General features: G+C 37.2%; 1 protein-coding gene across 4 annotated transcripts in view; it reads left to right on the plus strand.

Moving 5' to 3' along the window:
• The window catches only part of LOC149146368 (RNA-binding (RRM/RBD/RNP motifs) family protein), a 218,155-nt gene extending 205,677 nt beyond the window's left edge, over positions 1–12,478 (plus strand). Inside the window, exons 9-12 of one of the 4 annotated variants that reach the window (XM_089448282.1) lie at positions 11,344–11,430; positions 11,931–12,013; positions 12,146–12,220; positions 12,314–12,478. In XM_089448282.1, the coding sequence (XP_089304408.1) occupies positions 11,344–11,430; positions 11,931–12,013; positions 12,146–12,194 (219 nt within the window). In that variant the 3' untranslated portion in view covers positions 12,195–12,220; positions 12,314–12,478. Of the gene's footprint in view, positions 1–11,343; positions 11,431–11,589; positions 12,014–12,145 lie in introns of those variants that run through there. The other 3 variants (XM_089448281.1, XM_089448283.1, XM_089448284.1) reach the window with 3 other exon arrangements.
• The last annotated feature ends 7,661 nt before the right edge of the window (positions 12,479–20,139 follow it).

A 20,139-nucleotide genomic window follows, 5' to 3' on the forward strand; every position in this document is an offset into this window, starting at 1 on the left:
ACTGGGAAAGGGAAATACCTTCCTTGGATTGCAAGACTTGAAGACCAAGAAAATAATGTAAGTGTCCTAAGTTTGTCATTTCAAACTTCCTTTTAAGGCTAGTCTTCACATGGTTTATAAGGTTGGGATCACTACCAGTCAGGATAAGATCATCAACATAAAGAACAAGAATGATAAGAGACTTGCCCACTTTCTTGGTGTAGACAATATTGTCAGAATGACACCTAGAAAAGCCATTTTCTAAAAGAAAGTTATCCATTTTGGCATACCAAGCTCGAGGAGCTTGCTTGAGACCATAAAGAGATTTCTTAAGCCGACATACAAGGCTGGAGTCTGTTTGTATAAAGCCAATAGGTTGTTCCATATAGATTTCTTCATGCAAGTCCCCATGCAAGAAGGTAGATTTAACATCCATCTGATGGACTTCCCATTTGAAAGAGGCAGCAAGGGAAAGAACAAGGCGGATAGAGTTCATTTTGGCAACAGGGGAGAAGGCTTCAGTGTAGTCAATGCCTTCAACTTGTGAAAAACCCTTAGCAACAAGACAAGCTTTATGTTTATCAACTTTCCCATCTGGTCCATACTTGGTTCTGTAAACCCATTTGCATCTAACAAGTTTTCGTTCCTTTGGTAGAGGAACAAGATCCCATGTATCATTTGCCAATAATGAATGATATTCTTCATTCATTGCTGCTTCCCAATCTGGATGGCCTGAAGCTTCTGCAAAGGTGTCAGGATCATAATTCACTGAAGCTTGAGCCAGTAAAGAAGAGGCTCTATCAAACTGAGAACGTGTACGTCGCTGATCTGTAGGATCACCGGCAAGATCACCTGCTGCATCTCGAGTAGCACGGACCCATTTTGGAAGCTGAGGAGCTGAAGGAGGATCCTGAGAAGGTGGGGGAGGATTTTCATCCTCGCTTTCATCATCTGAAGAAGAAATATTTTCAAAAGTAGAAGAGATAGGGAGAGGTGGCACATCCGCCGAACTAGGCTCGTAGGCCGATATATTTTCAGCAAACTTTACATCTCTTCTAATGATAACATTTTTGGACTTAAGTGGAATAAGTCTATATCTATATCCTTTGACATCTTCAGAATATCCAACAAAAATACATTTTTCACTCTTAGGTTCTAAAGCTTTATGTTTCTCATCTGGAATATGGGCCCATGCTTCACTTCCAAAAACACGAAAGTGACTTACATCTGGTTTAATTGAGCTCCATGCTTCTTTTGGAGTGATATTCTTTAAAACCTTAGTAGGAATGCGATTTATTATGTAATTTGCACAGTTAATTGCTTCTGCCCAAAAATTAAGACCAAGTCCTTTAGATTGAAGCATACAATTAGCCATTTCCTTTAAGGTGCGATTCTTCCTTTCAGCTACACCATTTTGTTGTGGAGTATATGGAACAGTATGTTGCATTTGAATTCCATTCTCAGTGCAAAAGTTGATGAATTTGTTGTTAACATATTCTCCGCCATTATCAATCTTAGCTTAAGAATTTGATGTCCAGATTGTTTTTCAACAAAGGCCTTGAAGGCCAAGAACATGTTAAATACTTCACTCTTGAGTTTTAAGAAGTATACCCAAGTGCGTCTGGAGAAATCATCAATGAAAGTTAAGAAATACTTGTAGCCAGAGAATGAAACAACTGGAAGTGGACCACATAAATCACTATGCACGAGCTGTAAAGGGGTTGAGGCGTGCCAAGAGGCACGTTTTTCAAAACTGTCCCGATGATGTTTTCCGAGTACATATCCGGAACAAACACCATCTCTGCAAGATACCATTGGAAGACCTGTCACCATATTTTCTTTACATAGATTCTGAAGGGAGCGATAGTTTAAGTGACCAAATCGCTCATGCCAAAGTTTGCTCACTTCATCGTTATGAGCAACAAATACTGAGGGAAGATTTGATGACCCAAAGTTGTGAAACTTATACAACCTTGTCGAATCATCAACAATGCCAGTAGCTAAAATTTGTCTAGGATCTCTTAGGTCCTTAATTACAACATCGTGAGGTGAAAATTCAACGATTTTACCTTCACCTGAATGAGTTATTTGATATACAGATAGAAGGTTGCAGGATAAAGTTGGAACACATAATACATCATTAAATTAACCATTGTCTATATGAATAGTTCCAGTCCCTACAACACCAAGAGATCTATCATCACCAACATATATCTTTTTGGTGTTACAATCATTTAAAGAAGAAAACACGGCTTTGTTTTTGGCCATGTGATAAGAAGCTCCAGAATCAATGAGCCACTCATGAGAATGAGAAGAAGAAGATACATTTAGTGCATAGCCAGACCGAGATGCTTGACAACCACATGCAGAAAGTGCTATTCCTGAAGATGAAGTTGAAGTTGAAGAGTGCTCCAAATGGATGTTATGCTTCTTCATTGCTGCTTCCAAGGCTTCCATCTTCTTAAAGCATTTGGATTCTAAGTGGCCATCTCGATTACAAAAGTTGCAATTTCTATCAGTCTTCTTCCCTTTGTTTTTATTTGTCTTATCATTTTGTTGAAATGATTTTTCATTTTGAGGCTGAAATTGCTTAGGACCCTTGTTTGGTTTAGGACCATTCCTTTTAGGATACAACTTCTTAGGATTCTTTGAATTTGGTTGCTGCTGGGCGACTAACGCTTTCTTAGAAGAGTTTCCAAGATTAAGAAGACCAAGGTGTAAGAGTTTTTTTTGTTCTCTTATTAAAGAATCACAAAAGGAATCAAAGGAAGGGGACTTGTAGGCTTGTCCTTGAGAAATGAAGGCTTCTCTTGTAGAATGGAAGGTGGAAACAAACACAGAATAGGCTGGTCCCAACTTAGTAAGAATGGAATAGATAAGGGTACTATCTTCTTTCTTAACCTTAACACCTTCCAAGAGAAGTCTAAGGGTCTTGAACTTGGACAAAAAATCTTCAATGCAAGAAAAATTATTGGGGTCCAATGTAAGCAACTCATTTTCGAGTTGATGGGCTTTAAGTTCATTTTTAATTCCAAAAACTTTAGTGATCTGTTTCATTGCTTCCTTAGGAGTATCAAGTTCTGCAATATGGAATCTAAGATTTGGAGAAATAGACATCCCTATCAACCCACGTGCTTAATCTTGCCTATTTTCCCATTTAGCTGCCTTATCTTCATCTTTCGGTTTGGTTTCTTGGCCTGAGGCTATTCTGTAGAGACCTTTACTTCTAAGTAAATCCACAGTGTAGGACCACCATTGGAAGTAGTTGATGCTGTCAAGAATAACTTGGCATGGACTTTCCATTTTAACAGAAACTGAAGCTATAGATGCTGAAACTAAGTGTTCTAATGGAAAGATCTCGAAAAATTACTCTGGTTAAAAAAAAACGGCTCTGAAAACGGCTTCCGGATGAAGAAGTTATGGCTTTTTGAAGAAAAGTTGATGAAGATGCCGACGAAGCGCGGGAATGTGCGGAAATGAAAAATCCGCCCCCACAAAAAGGAGACTTGAACTCAAGACCTCTACTCTCATAAATTAGCTTTGGACCAAGTGAGCTAAACTAAATGTTTGAGAGAGAGAGAGGGGGGGGGGGTTTTAGTCACTAAAGCTTTGGGTTGCGTGCTTGCTTGAGAAAGCTCTTTTTCCCTACAAAACAAAAAAACACAAAACCCAAACACGGACATACAAACACAAACAAGCCTTACGGCTTGAGGTTAGCTTTACCCGGAAACTAAATATTTTCCTCAATGTTTTTGATTTTCCGAGATCACACTAAGGCGCAGCAGAAAAGAGCATACGCATGAGAAAAATCCTTCCTCTCTGTTTCTGATTTGCCCATATCGCACAGAGTCGCAGGGCAAAGAGCATACGCCGAAATGAAAGGTATAGATCCGGTAATAAAAAAGCTAAATAAACCGAAATAATAAACAGAGAGAAAATAACTAGAAACTGCAAATAAACACTGTATACCTCCAGATCTTAAAAGTGACGTAGCTAGGGCTACCAGAAACCTTTTTGCGTGAAACGAAAGGGGTTCCTCACTAAAACATATGCTCCTAACACAACAGAGCAGTCCTCTCGGCCCGAGAGCAGTCAGAAACAGAAGATCTAGGAAACGGTAGTCGGATGCAGTTCTACTGGCTTCAGATTTGGATCACCAACGGACGCAGCCCTCAACCTGGCTTTGATACCATGTAGGAATTTACAGGGTAAGTTCCTCAGACAGAACACCAAAGGACACCGCTCACAAATAGATCACAGATCAATACACCAGTATTTTTGACGTGGTTAAAACCCTCAAAGAGGGAAACAGTCCACGGCCTGAGCCAACGCGGCCACTTCAGCCAATTTATTAATAAAAGAATGAAAATTAACATAAGCTTCTCTCATGGACGGTTAACCTACAAATGACCCTCCATGCTCTTTAAAAAGAGATCATGGACCAATCGGGTGTTAAGCCACAGATCAAGTGTCGGTAATACCGAGGAGAGAATGAACCGTCGGATCACTACATATCGTGACCGTTGGATTGTAAGTTACAAAAGTACATAGTAAAGAAACACACTTTACCTAACTCTATACTAGACCAAGTTATACTTAACTATTTCCTATGTGTTGGAATATCCTAACATGGACATAAGTTTTGCGGTTAATACTTGGACCCAATATACGATTAAGCCATCAAAGGCACACTAGATTGTTGCAAAGCATGTGTTGATATACTTGCATGGGACCATCAATCTTGGATTGAGATATACTGCTGAAAATGTAAGACTTCATGGATATACTGATGTTGATTGGGCTGGTAACTTTGGTGATAGAAAGAACACTTCTAGATGCTGCTTTAGCTTGGGATTTTCCATGATCTCTTGGATGAGCAGAAAGCAGTAGTATGTTGCATTGAGTATAGCTGACGCTGAGTACATTGCTGCTAGCATGGCTAGCTGTGAGGCAGTATGGATGAGGAAGCTCTTTGGAGAGCTATTTGAGCAAGTTGTAGACACAACAATTATATATTATGACAATAAGAGTCGGATTCGTCTTGCAGAAAATCCTATTTTCCATGACAAGTCCAAGCACATTGAAATAAAATATTACTATATATGGGATATGGTGCAGAGAGGAGCAGTGAGGCTCCATCATATTGTGACTGATGAGGAGATAGATGGCGTTATTACCAAGCCTTTATTGAAATGAAAGTTCTTGGTTTTTAGAGAGCAACTTGGAATTATGGACGTGACCCTTTTGGGAAGTAGTCACAACTGTTCGAGAACACTAAGTTGCCTTCCCCCCTGTTAGAACTCACAAGATTAGGGAATGATGCCGAAAAGCTCCTGAGGATGAGGGACCTCTTCTGTAGTGTGTGCGACAAGAATAGGCCTTAGTATGCATCCGAACCATAGTCTGGGATGTGGAAGAGTCACTTATCTAGCCAATAGGTGTAGTGAGACTTGTTTGTGTGACTTGTCTAGGACGCAGGTGTTCAATCACTTGACATTTAATGAGACTTGGATGTGCGAGATCCTTTGTGAAAATTCCGAAACCCCGAATCACTACTGTAGCAATTAATTATATTTCTCCTACTGAATTAAGTTATTTACAGTATTATATGGTAAACATTGAAATAAATACAACTGCAACCTTCACAACTTAAATAATATGCGGAAACAAGATTTGAGCAAGAAAGAAATAGCACACACAAGTAACACCGTTATTTTTGGACAAATGTCCCCGGATAAACCCAATGTGGGAAAACTAGTGCAACAACTGAGGGTTTGTATTAGTATGCAGTAATTTTTGAGTTCAATTCTTCAGATGCCCAAACTGGAAATCTTATACAGAGATCTAACTAGACAAAAAGATAGTGAGGTGATCTCACCCTATCACTAGGAACTTCGGCACTGATCTACGTTGGAGATGAGCCTTTGCGTTGTCTTTGTGTAGTACTGCGTCGCACCCATGCAGTTACTGCATCACTTCTGCTGGGACTGCATCGCACCTCCTCTCGATCCTCTGCTCGCTGGAAACTTCATCCCTCTGGCCTCTCAGTTTCACACCCCGACTCTGGCACTAGATCTTGACTGTTTGCTAGCAGAAATACAGACTCCCTATGAAGCTCTGTGCTGCTACAACGTAGCTCTACGCTGCCTCTGTGTGGCCTAGTGCTGCCTCTCTGGACTAATCTCTGGCCTTTGTGCCTTGTACTCTCCGGATCAGGAAAACTTCCTTCGGAAAATTATCCATGCCCCTCACTACAAGAAATCTCCTCGATCACCTTCTCCGACAACTGCGGCGCTGCTCTCTCGAGAAAATTGATCTTTGATCTTTCACTCGATGTGCCTTCCAAATGCCCATCAAGCCTCTTCTTATAATCTTCTCGTTGATTAATCAATGACCCAAATTATACTCTAATCAATGGATCAGATCATTTTGGCTTGATCCTTGACTTCTGATAGAAGTTTCACCCCTAGTTTAATTAATACCCTTTAATTATTTTAATTTCCTAAGTTTAGACTTGGCATCCTTAAAAATAATTAATTATTTTAATAACACCGTCTTCAGGTGGAATTTCCCAAAACAATTTCCGGGTATTTTGGAATACATGTGTCCTAGCCTCCCTGCAAATTTTGAGGCTTAGAGCACATCCGATGCTACCGGAAATCAACATCCTTGTCATGTGTTGACAAGTGGATCCCCCCAAGTAGTGATGAGCCTTGGATGTGCAAGATCCTTGTCATGTGTTGACAAGTGGATCAGAGATGAGCCTTGGATGTGTGAGATCCTTGTCATGTATTGAAAAGTGGACCCCCCCAAGCAAAGATGAGCCTTAGAAGTGCGAGGTCCTTGTCATGTGTTGACAAGTGGATCCCCCCAAGTAGAGATGAGACTTGGTTGTGTGAGATCCTTGTCATACGTTGGCAAATGGCATTGCTCCCAAGTGAACATAGGGTGATGGATGGATCTCCCCTATGATGATTCTTCTTCATTAGAGTGAGAAATCAATATTCCAGATGATATAGAGAAGAGATGAACAAAGATGAGTAGAGAAAGCAAAGATCTTTTTTACAGAAAGAAATTCCTCTCTAGCTGAGAGGGAGTGTTGAAAATTGGCAGCTCAGGGACGAATTTATAAAAATAGAATTTCTAAAAATAAAAAGTCTAAAAATAGTAAATCACCTTGCATGAATTGGTAATCAAGTATTGTTGATGGAAAATCACTTATGATCATCAATCAATCCTAATAGTTCAATTTCAACTTAATCATCAATATTATCATTAATATTAATATTAATATTAATATTATTATTATTATGATGATATTATTATATTATTATTAAAAAGAAATTCAAGTCTCTCAATCATGTCATATGTAACTCCCCTCAATTAATGCATATGTTACTCTCTCTCTCTCAATGGATTCATTCCTCTCCCTTTTTAATGCTCTTACACACCTCTTACACTCTCTTACACACTTTAATGACTCGTCATAAAAAGATTCCTCTTACACCTCTTTAATGCATAAGTTACACTTCTCTCCTAAATGCATAAGTTACACTTCTCTCCTTTATGGCATAAGTTACACTCCTAATTTGGCATATGTAACTCCTCCTCAAGGCATAGGAGTTACTCCCTCATGAATTCGACTTCCTTTCTCTTCCTATATATTTGTGCTTCTCATCCTCACTTTATACCAGTGTTGCGAGGGAGCGCCCCCCCCAAAACCCGCTCCCAATCCGCGCTCCAGGCGGGAGCGACTTGGGAGCCTTTTTGGGAGCGTTTTGCCTTTTTTGCAATTTTTTTTTGTAGTGATGTTCGAAATGCAATTTTTTTTGAAGGAAACAAATAATTTTTGAGTGGGGCAGTTTAATGATCAAGTCTAGGCCCTAGTATTGATATGCTATTCAAGGTAATGTTAAATTCTGAAAGTAAAAGTGGCATTCTCCTTGATCTTCATTTTCATCCTTTTACTTAAATTTTTAACATTACCATGAAATGACTCAGGATGTTTGAGAGTGGTTCCGGCCTCATTGGATTTCATATGGAGAAAGTAGAATTTTAGATTTCATTCAAAATCCAGTAGACTTATCAGTTTTTCAGGATTTCAGGGTTGGGGGATTACAATGTTTCCATTGAATTTTGTCATGTATTAGGGTATGGAACTCGTATTTAATCAAGAGCACCAATCCTTCTATGTACCTTGATGTTAGTGACATTGGTTGTCGAACTCCTTTATCATGACCCTCTTAAAAATGTATGCATCACTCCAACAAAATCTTGACTTGACATGCTATGCCTTTTCTATCGTATGTTAATGCTTAGAGGGTGATATTAATGACAAAGATCCCTATACAGATACAAAGGTAATGACAAAGATACCTCTAGATATTAATGCTTAGAGGGTGATATTAATGACAAAGATCCTGATTTTCCAACAAGACTAAAAAATTAGACATTTCTCGTGGTGGCAAGATGCCTAAGCATAAGAAATAGATAATAGATTTACTTCTCTTTTCTAGTTTCTAGTAGCTTTTATAACTATTGACTCTTTCATATTTATTATGATATTTTTTTAAACAATATATGACAATTTAAGTTTGAAGTTGGCAATTATAACTCATTAGTAATGAATTATGAATATGATGCTTCATGAAAGTTGAAAGTTGTTTCATTTTATAACATTTCATTTCATGTTAGATATTATTTGTTGTAATGGTCACACTTAGCTTACAAGTACAACTTTGGTGATCAATGATGATAAATGTTATATATTGAATTTTGAAAGCTTGAAACTTTAAGATTGATGAATCATGAGATTCAATATGTTGTATGTTACTATGTTACTAACTTGTGGATGTGGTTGATGAAGATTATAACTTCTAGATGATTGTTGTTATATGGTTCAATCTATTTTTTTTTTATGTTTTTTATATCTAATTCATTATTCTACATGTTTTTGTTGACATATATGTATCAAAATATAAAAAATATATATATTATATAAAAAACGCTCCGGGATTCGCTCCCAAACCGGGAGCTTCTGAAAATGTCACTCCCGCTCCCATTTTTGCTCCCGCTCCCCGCTTTCGCTCCTACTCCCAAGTAACACTGCTTTATACACTTACTTGTGCTTGTGAAAGGAGAATTCAAACTTTAGAAGAGAGAGTTGGAGAGTCTAGAGAGAGAGAGAGAGAGAGAGAGAGAGAGAGAGTCTTGAAGAGTAGGAGCAGATCTTGCAGAGCCAAAGTGATTCAATGTTTGCATCATCTACTGCTATCAAAGATATTCTTCAGATCTGAGTGAACTTCTTCATTCTCTCATTGTACTTTGTATCTCTGCTGAACAATTGATTTCTAATAAAAGAAGAATCTGGTTGGGTTTTCCCCTTGTGGGTTTTGCCCTGGTCATTGGCCTAACTTCTCTGTGTCTCACTGAGTTCTTGGTCGTCTTTCATTGTGCATATGGTTTATATGGTTTATGTTCTATCTACAATTACTTAACTTATTTTGCAACATAAATAAGTTCTAGATTTAAGTGATTGGAACATCATAGAACATCAAAATTTCAACATTTAAAACCTACTATAATACACGCTAATCATTTTTTTGGAAATGAATGAATAATGATATTCAAAAATATGTAGCAGAGTGTGATCAATGCCAGAGAAATAAAAATGAGAACATTATGAACCCCACAATGCTCCATCCCTTAAATATTTCAAACTAAAAGTGAGAGGAAATATCAATGAAATTTATCAAAGGGCTACCCATGTCGGATGGAAAAGACAAAAGCTTCGTAGTAGTCGACATACTCACCAAGTATGCACACTTCATAGGAATGAAGAAATCAGATTCAACAAAACAAATCATAGAGATATTTTGCAAAAATGTCTACAAATTACATGGATTTGCCAAAGTCATTATTAGCGATAGAGACGCCAAATTTAAAGGGAATATTTGGAAGGAATTCTTCAAACAAATTGGAACATACCTCAACATGAGTTCAACTTATCATCCTCAAACAAACGGTCAAACAGAAATTGTCAATAAATGTTTAGAAGCTTACCTTCGTTGTTATGCAACAAACAAACAAAATAAGCGGGCTCATTGGTTACACCTTGCTGAATGGTGGTACAATTCCACTGATCACACTTCAGCAAAAATGACCCCATTTCAAGCTTTGTACGATTATGAGCCTCCAAAATGGAAGGACTTTGCCATTATCGAGACAAAATTTCTAGCCTTTAAAGATCAGTTAGAAGAAACCCAAAACGTCTTTCAAGCACTAAAGGAAAATCTAAATATTGCAAGAAATCATGAGGCAACAAGTTGACCTAAACAAAACATAGAGATAATTTGAGGTTGGTGAATGGGTATTTGTTAAACTTCAGCCTTACAAGCAATGGTCCTTAAAGCAAAAGGGAAAAACAATATTGGCACCAAAGTTCTATGGACCATATTAGATTAACAAAAAGATCAAGCGAGTAGCATACAACTTAAACCCTCCTGATAAAAGCTGTGTTCACAACGTTTTCCATGTATCTTGCCTTAAAAAAGCACTAGGAAAACATCAAGAGGCGCAGATAACACTTCTGACATTAGATGATGAAAGGAAGATCATTTTAGAACCATAAGGAATCATCACCACCAGGGAAAAGAATTGTGATCACGAGTAATCAAAGAATGCCTTGTCAAGTGGAAGAACCTACTAGTAGAAGAAGCCTCTTGAGAGACAAAAACATTTTGTCAACAACACCTGTTGTTACGTATGCTTTGAGGACAAAGCATCTTTTTGAGAAGAAGGCAATGTTACGTAAAAAGTTAAATATGTGTAATTATGGTCAATTAGGAAGAAAGACATGATCAAAAGATCATGCCCCTTCTCCAAAAGGCACCCAAGACCATATTTAAGCCAGGGGCCCTCTCTATAAAAATCATCATTCAGTTTTTTATATAATAAATTATATATATTATTTCTTATTAATTGAAGTTGTTTACTTCACGACTCAGTTAAAAAAGGAACTCACTCCACTTCTTTGTTTGAGGTTGCTTTTAAGGGTTTTAGTTCTTAGCATAAATTTTGACACAATGTTTGATGTGGGTCTTATTTTGATGGAAAGTCTGTTCAGATAAAATACTTGAATGCATACCTTAGGCACACATGTAAGCAAATTCAAAGAAGTAATAATATCACTACTGGTGCATTCCTTGAACAGTACACAGAGTGCAATAAGTGCTTGAATTTTGTTGATGATACTTGGTTGGGATACTATTTATTGCTCCTTTGATCCATGATCTGTTTACCATATAAGAGGCCCTGCTATTTGAGGGATTAAATTTCATTTATTATCCGCCTCCTGTTTTGCAGGATATCTTCTTTTTGGCTGCACAAAAGCATCTCCCAGATTGTAGGAAATGTCAGACGGTTGAAATATTTCTAAATTCTGATGATAATGTACTGCACTAATAACATTTCAGATTTTTAATAATGCTATTGCAGTGATTGCATTTCTATTAAATATATAGAGAGATACTACCATTGTTAGATAGCATAAGAGAATAAGCACTCAGGGAAATTCATCGTTTAATGTTTTTTGCCGTGATATAAAAACAGGCCTGGTGGGTTTGTAGGATAAGAGATGCTACTTCCAGAGTTGGTTATGATGTTGTAATTGTGACTTCTCAAATTCCTTGAATCATGATCTCTATTTCAGGCCATCTCAAGCACTTTGTGCAGTAAGCCAGTGGATATTAACGTACAGTGTATTTTTGTAGAGTTGCACCTGAGGACAGGGTTCCTTTGTGTGTAATTAATCTAATCAAAATGATATGGGATTCTTTTTGCCAAATGTGGTTTAAGATTCTACTCCATAGAGTCGTAATATTTATTTTTCTGTAATTCTTCAGCTGATTCAAAAGTATTTAGTAGTTCTACAACATTCTGTTTCTATGCAGGATATCACATCTTCCACCCAGGCTCTAAATCATCTTCAAAATACTATGCTGCAGTCATCCGATCGAGGTGGTATGTGTTTGGAGTATCCTTGGTACTTTCTTTTGCAAGTTATTTTGTACTATTTATAATTTTTCTGCAGTTCGTATTGTGCCCATGTTATGTTTAAATTCCATTTGCAAGTAAAAAAAAGAGAGTGAACTTAACCAAACATAAGATATGCAAAAGCAAGGATGGGGCTTCCAAAACGAGGGAGGAAGCCGTAGGCTTGTGCTTATTATAAAAATGAATGGTGAGAAACTTTCTCCTTGAACTAAGATTTCAAGGCTCAGATTTAACCAGGCGCGTGATTCAAAAGTTTACAAGGTTCTCTTGGAAATTGCAGAATAAGGAAACTAGTGGGAATGAGATGGGTACCCTCTCATCAAACAACACAACAATGCTTATTCCATGCAATTGTCATGTGTTGTCTCCTAGTGTGGAGCTTTGTATATGATGAAGAGTTAACATCTACACATTTGCTGAGTAATACTTTTTCTTTATTGGTCTACATATTTTTGTATAGTCATTTGCTGCTATTGTAACTAGTATTTAGAGTTGAATGCCTTTTTTCTTGAGAAAATGGTGGAAAATACTTTCTCTTGAACATGCAGATTAAAGCAATCGTTTTCTCATGTGCATTTAATTGTTAGGGTTTTATCATTTATCAGTATGTGCTGAAGACATGTATATTACAATATTTTTTTTTTATTAAGTGCAGCATCAGTGTGGGAGTTATGTTGGCTAATCTTGACTTTTATCTTAAGCTGCTAAGGGGCCTTGGTGTCTTGGTTACATTCATACAGCTTGTATATTTGAGGCCAAGCATCATTTGTATACAGGCAAGTTGAAAGAATTACATTATTAGTGACATTATCTTAAGGGGTACTAATTCTACATATATATATCGTGTGCATTTGTTGTCTTTATGACCTATTGATTATTGCATTAGGTTTCATACTTTTAATTGCGCATAAATCATATAATCCCCTTGTAACATGGTGTCAGTGTTTTTGTGATGCTATGTGACTCTCAGATCTAATCATTGTTTTGTGACAATTTGTTCACATTTATACACTCTGTTGCTTGCAGTGTGTGTGTGCAAATTGTGGAGCCTTTACATTGACAACGTGGTGATGCAGAAGCATGTGAAAGCATAAAGGCTTGTGATGTAGAGTGCGGATGTGCTGGCCTCACAAAACCTTTGTTGAGATGTTTACAATAATGAGCAAATTTGTTTTTGTTAGATGAAGAATTGCTTAAGAGGGTGTGGATGTAACCTTTAATGGAAGCGATTCTACCTTTCATGGCCCCTTGTTGCTCACATGCTCATGAAATTCGAGTAATCTGGTGGTTTCTTTTTTAAAATGATGTTTGTGTTGTTGTCAAGGAGTTCAACTTGGCCATAGAGTTCGAGTATGACAATGGTTCTCCATTAATTTTGTAGTGTGATAGAGTGAGGTACCATGCTTCTCTACAAAGGGAAAAATATAGGCTTGAGCTATTATAAAGTAGTAGCCCCCTGGATGTTCAGGGAAATGGGGTATTCAATACAGAATGAACATCTTCAGTAACCACATACACAACGAGATCAAAGAGCATAAAACTAGTACTTTTATGTGGTTAAAGCCCTCAAAGAGGGAAATAATCTGCAACCACAACCAATGTGACCACTTGAGGCAAATTTATTAATGCAAAGGGAAATTTGTGCAAGAGAGTTTCTCACAATCAATCATCAGTAATGATCCTCCATGCTCTTTAAATAGAGAAAATTGACTAATTAGGTGTGAAGGCATGAATCAATAGCCAATAATATTGTGGAGAATATGAATCATTGGATCATTCTATGTCTAGAACACATTGTGATCATTGAATTACAATGCATCTAATGCATTTTAAACACAAATTTTTACCTAAAGAGATATCAGACCAAGTTGATCTTAATTAACTCCAAAGTGTGTTAACATCGTCACATTTGTGGTTGGGAGAAATTGGAAAAAATAGGTTGGGAAGAGGAAGATCACTAAGTTTATTAAGAGGTCAATTTTCTTTGTGTGGTATCATTATTGCGATATATATATGATGAGCTTATTAGGTTTACTGGGAACAACAAATGAAATAACCAACAATAATTAACAAAGGGATGAAGCTAGACTAGGGTTTATTGTTATGTTTTTCTTTGGTAATTTGATTGACTACTTGCAAGAAAGGAAGGCTTAAACAAAAGCACATCTAAAGCTAGCTTAGCCCCCTTTTCTAGTTATGTGAATGAAATCATCAAGCATTAGGTAAATTATCCACCGCCATTGTGGTGATCAAACAATTCGAAAATGGGGTCCTAGGCTTTTTTCTCATTGAGTTGGTGGGGGCTGTTAACTAGTTGTCGATCTAAGATAATAAAAAATATTGAGAAACAAGGGAAGCTCCAAGGGCTTTGAGGAAACAAATAAACAAGTGAGAGAGGCTTAGGCCATAGTCTACATTGTTGAATGGTGTTGTCATACCAACATTGTTTTTGAACACTCTTAATATACGTCATGGATTACATCCATTGGAAATTCCAATATAGAAGGATCCCTGGAAGGAGGGAAGGAAACCTTAGAAGCCACACACTTGTTGAAGTTTTTGAGGATGAAGATTAATGAATTTTCTTTGGAGACCTTCATCAATTGAAATTCCTCGTCATGCCAATTCTAACAATATGTGGCACGCCACGAGGCTCTTCACGGTTGAGGAGATGCCTCATCAAAGATTGGAGCCCCCTTCTTGTGGTCATGGTTCCCAAATGAGATGATGTGGCTCCTAATCATTGGTTAAATTTTTATTCTAACCTTGAGGACCTCTTTATTAAAGGACTTAATTTTGTGAGGTCATAAAAATAATTATTAAGGGCAAAAGTATTAAAGTTAGCCCTAAATCACTTGTGATTTTGGCCCCAAAAATCTAATTTTGAAAATTTACAACTAAGGTAGACTTCCCCCCCAACATTGGGTCGACCTCCTTATTGTAACCCTTCAATCCTCTATAAATAGAGGCTCGACCTCCCAAAAAAACTTGCTATGATTTTGAAATTTAAAATAATAATAATTTATTAATATATAAAAAATGTATAAGATGATTTGAATATACAATGAGGCTCTGCTTTTATACCTCAGCGAGTGACCCTTCGTGAAGGGGCTTTTTCACTTAATTTAATGACTAATTAACCTAAATAATATTTAATTATTTAATATTTATATTTATTTTATTTAGCTAATTGTTATGAATTATATTCATAACATAGCCCCTTTCTTCATAAGCTTTGTCCTCAAAGCTATATTGCTGGCAATCGTCTTTGCGGTTGTTGTCTTGGCATATGGAAGGTGGAAGGTCTCTGTCACTGGTGGCTAGCTGGTAACTCTATTTGAGTCCATTTTTGTTTAATAATAATAATTTAATTAATTGAATAATTTTAATTAATTAAATTATGTCATTATAAGATCATTATTAATGTAATGTTTATTGTCCATTTTATATTATCCTCGTCATATATCTATATATATATATCTATATATATATATATATATATATATATATATATCTATATATATATATATATATATATATATATATATATATATATATAATCACTTTTATACGATACGTTCATAAACAAACAGGTGACAACAATAGTTTTAATTTTTTTACGGTGTGATGGTGAACCCTAAACGACACGTCTCTTGACAATCACAACACATCCTTCACACATTAGAGCGAATAAGTCTCTGGCAGATGGGCTGACATGGTGCTGCCGAGAATGGAAGGAGGAGAGGCGAGGAGATGGGATTCAAATTGTTGCTGTTCCACTAAACTTAGCTGCTGCAAGTTTTGGTGATAAAATGGTTGATCTTTAAACTCCATGACATTCGAACACTCAAACTCTAGATACGAAGTCGAAAGTCGGTGCAGGTGGGCGTCTGGTGGAGATATAGCTGTGTTTGCAACCTCATAACCGGATCTTAAGAATTCGGGTGGAGGTAACGGTGCACGTATTGCCATGTTTGAGAATTGATTGCCAAATCTAAAGAATTCTGCCAGACGTAATGCTGGAAGTATAGCCATGTTTCCTTTCTGCTCACCAAATCTCAAGAATTGCAGCGTACGTGGTGGTGGGAGTTACGGCCATATTTGCAGGTCGGTCACCGTGTGCTTGGAATTCTGGTGTAATTCCGTATCGAGGCAAACGTTGTATACGATGCCCCCGCTGCTCTAAGGAATGTTGTCGTCTTAGCCTTCTGAGGGGAGGACTAATTTCCACATCAAGCAAGTTAGTTTGATGTTGTCGTCTTCGCCTTTTTAGGGGAGGCCCAATTTCCACATCAAGCAACTCCGTTTTGTTGTCTACCAATTCCTTCAATGCTTCCTCCCTAGCAGCCAGAGCCGCATTATCTTTGATCTCATTGTCTATATAACTACCCCTGTTGCATACATCACAGGGTTTCCCCGACGCTCCACTGTATCGAGGACAATTGCAAAAATGACGCGACTCATCCGAATATGAAACTGTCTGTCTACAAATGTAACACATTATGTTTCCACACTTACATCTCACTTTATTGCATCCAGACGTCTTGATTAACTCCGCGTGGCAAATGTTACATTCTCTTATCACAGCTTTTGTCATCCTCTCTTCTATTGCCCTATGAACAACAGTATTAGAATTTTTGTCAACCTCTTCACAGGGTAATGGTGAGTGACTCACCTTCTTGCTTTGAATACATGAAGTGACTAAACATTTAGGGTTTGGACAATCCAAAACCTGTAGACAGTTGTCTAATTCATATGGAATGTTACAGAATGGGCAATACACAAGACCTTCAACTTTGGTTTTAACTACAGCCTGTTCATCTGATCATATTTTTGGAAATCGACACGGATCAACCCAACCCAGGATGCCTTAATATGGAGCCCGGAATAACAAATGAGTTCACAGGCCGATCGGACAGGCGGGCTTTTATATACGTGGCCACGCGATGTTCATATCTTTCGATAACATCATCTGGAAGAGCTCTCTTGATGTCTGAGAAAGGAATTGACTCCTTGCAATCACCAATAGCCACACGGGATAAATAGTCATGCGCCTTGACACCTCCATAAATGATTTGATCGACTTGCTTCCTTATACATTTAAAACAAAACCAATGCCCACTTCGACACTGTAGCATTCTTTCAAATCGATATGGCCAATAACAACAACCACATTCCATAGACGCTGCCTCGGCTCCATTCATTACAGGCAGTTGTGTCTCATTCCCACTTTTAATCTGGAAATAACTTTCTGAATTCGTTGGAGCCCTAAATTTCGGACCACTTATTTCATCGAACTCACCTGCTCCAATATTTATCCCCTTTCGCTTCTGCTTATAGGTGGTATTATTATGTTGGCCCATCAAAGAAGATCTTTCTGCTTTTCTAGCCCACCACGGAACTCCTATTCTCAGAACTTCTGCACGTCCGTCGTTTGACGAATTGAAAGAAACCATATTTCCATCTATAAAATTAGAGGCGTGGTCTGAAGAAGAAGATGAAGATCCGGCCATATTTCCAAACTTGGCAAAGGTTTTAGGTATAATTTGCTCGAGTCCAATTGGTCCTTCAGAGAAGATGAGTGAAATTTCATCTGGTGTAATTTCTTTGCTTAACTTGTGGCTGGTTTTAGATTTTCTGTGTCCCGGGTTCTCATATCTGTAACTTGTATGGCAGATTTCAGAGTCTCTGCTAGTGTGTACTTCATTTCTGCAGCTTTTCTGATTGTTGGTCTCAGAATCTCTGCTTATAGCCACTGCTTCTCTAAAAATGCCACTAGATACAGAAGGCAGTTGTTCATCTTCTTGTTTCTCAGGATAGTCCTCATCCACATCATCTTCATCTAAATCATTAACTTGATCTAGATCATTTTTCTTATTATCGATTTCCTTTGGACATTCTTTAACTTCTGCAAAAGATCTTTCTAGTCGTTGAACTGCTTCTTGAATACTAAACTGCTCAACACATTTAGGATGTGAACGCAATGGCACATTGTGCTGCATACAACGTTCGAAGACCCACATGATTATATCATGTGCCATGGCTCTGATACCACTGTAGCATAAAAACTATGTTGAAACACGAGGACTGATAGCTTGAAGGCTTTAATATATTAAAATACACACAAGTATTTAAAATAATAATTTATTAATATATAAAAAATGTATAAGATGATTTGAATATACAATGAGGATCTGCTTTTATACCTCAGCAGGTGACCCTTCGTGAATGGGCATGTCTTTTAGACATGCCTTTTCACTTAATTGACTAATTAACCTAAATAATATTTAATTATTTAATGTTTATATTTATTTTATTTAGCTAATTGTTATGAATTATATTCATAACACACGGGAAGTACACATGATTGAAAGTTTGGCTGCAGACTGAAAGGGAGAAGGGGCTGGTTAATAGTTTTCCATGTGAAAGTGGCGTAGAAGCAGTGAAAATTTGAAGGATGGAAAATTGTCTCTAGGTTTAAAAACATTGGCGAATTTCACTAGCCCCTAATATGAAAACTATAAAATGTTTATTGATGTATTTATAAAATTATTCAAATTTATAATCATTGTATATATACTCTTTATATAATGTTGGGGATTTTTAAGGTCAAATAATTTTATATTGTAAAATTTGGGCGAATCATTTTTCCAAAAAATCAAAATTGGTGATTTTGTTTTGGGAAAAAGCATGGGAAATTAGCCCACATGTGAATATTAGCCCCTAAAATTTTCCATGCGTAGAAGATCACATGCATACTTGGACTGGGAAAAGGAAATACCTTCTTTGGATTGCAAGACTTGAAGACCAAGAAAATAATGCAAGTGACCTAAGTCTGTCATTTCAAACTTGTTTTTAACGCTGAACTTCACATGGTTTATAAGGTTGGGATCACTACCAGTAAGGATAAGATCATCAACATAGAGAACAAGAATGATAAGAGACTTACCCACTTTCTTGGTGTAGATAGTATTGTCAGAATGACACTTAGAAAAGCCAATATTTAAAAGAAAGCTATCCATTTTGGCATACCAAGCCCGAAGGGACTTGCTTGAGACCATAAAGGGATTTCTTAAGCCGACATACAAGGCTGAAGTCTATTTGTATAAAGCCAGTAGGTTGTTCTATATAGATTTCTTCATGCAAGTCCCCATGCAAGAAGACGAATTTAACATCCATTTGATGGAATTCCCATTTGAAAGAGGCAGCAAGGGAAAGAACAAGGTGGATAGAGTTCATTTTGGAAACAAGGGAGAAGGTTTCAGTATAGTCAATGCCTTCAACTTGTGAAAAACCCTTAGCAACAAGACGAGATTTATGTTTATCAACTTTTCCATATGGTCCAAACTTGGTACTGCAAACCCATTTGCATCTAATAAGTTTTCGTCCTTTTGGAAAAGGAACAAGATCCCATGTATCATTTGCCAATAATGAACGATATTCTTCATCATAGCTACGTCCCAATCTGGATGGCCTGAAGCTTTTGCAAAGGTGTCAGGATCATAATTTGCTGAAGCTTGAGCCCATCACAGACCCATTTTGGAAGTTGAGGAGCTGAAGGAGGATCCCGAGAAGGTGGGGGAGGATTGTCATCCTCGATGTCATCATCTGGAGAAATATTTTCAGAAGTAGAAGGGATAGAGAGAAGTGGCATATCTGGCGAACTAGGTTTGCAGGCCGATATATTTTCAACAAACTTTACATCTTTTCTTATGATAACATTTTTGGATTTAGGTTGAATAAGTCTATATCCTTTGAGATCTTCAGATTATCCAACAAAAATACATTTTTCACTCAGGTTCTAAGGCTTTATGTTTCTCATCTGAAATATGGGCCCATGCTTCACTTCCGAAAACACAAAAGTGACTTACATCTAGTTTAATTGAGCTCCATGCTTCTTTTGGAGTGATATTATTTAAAACCTTAGTAGGAGTGAAATTTACTATGTAATTTGCACAGTTAGTTGCTTCTGCCCAAAAATTAAGACTAAGTCATTTAGATTGAAGCATACAATTAACCATTTCCATGCTCAGTGCAAAAGTTGATGAATTTGTTTTTAACATATTCTCTGCCATTATCAGATCTTAGTTTAAGAATTTGATGTCC

Source organism: Pinus tabuliformis, chromosome X (genome assembly GCF_031772625.1).
Source record: "Pinus tabuliformis cultivar Carrire ecotype Pingquan chromosome X, CPIR1, whole genome shotgun sequence".
Classification (NCBI taxonomy): domain Eukaryota; kingdom Viridiplantae; phylum Streptophyta; class Pinopsida; order Pinales; family Pinaceae; genus Pinus; species Pinus tabuliformis.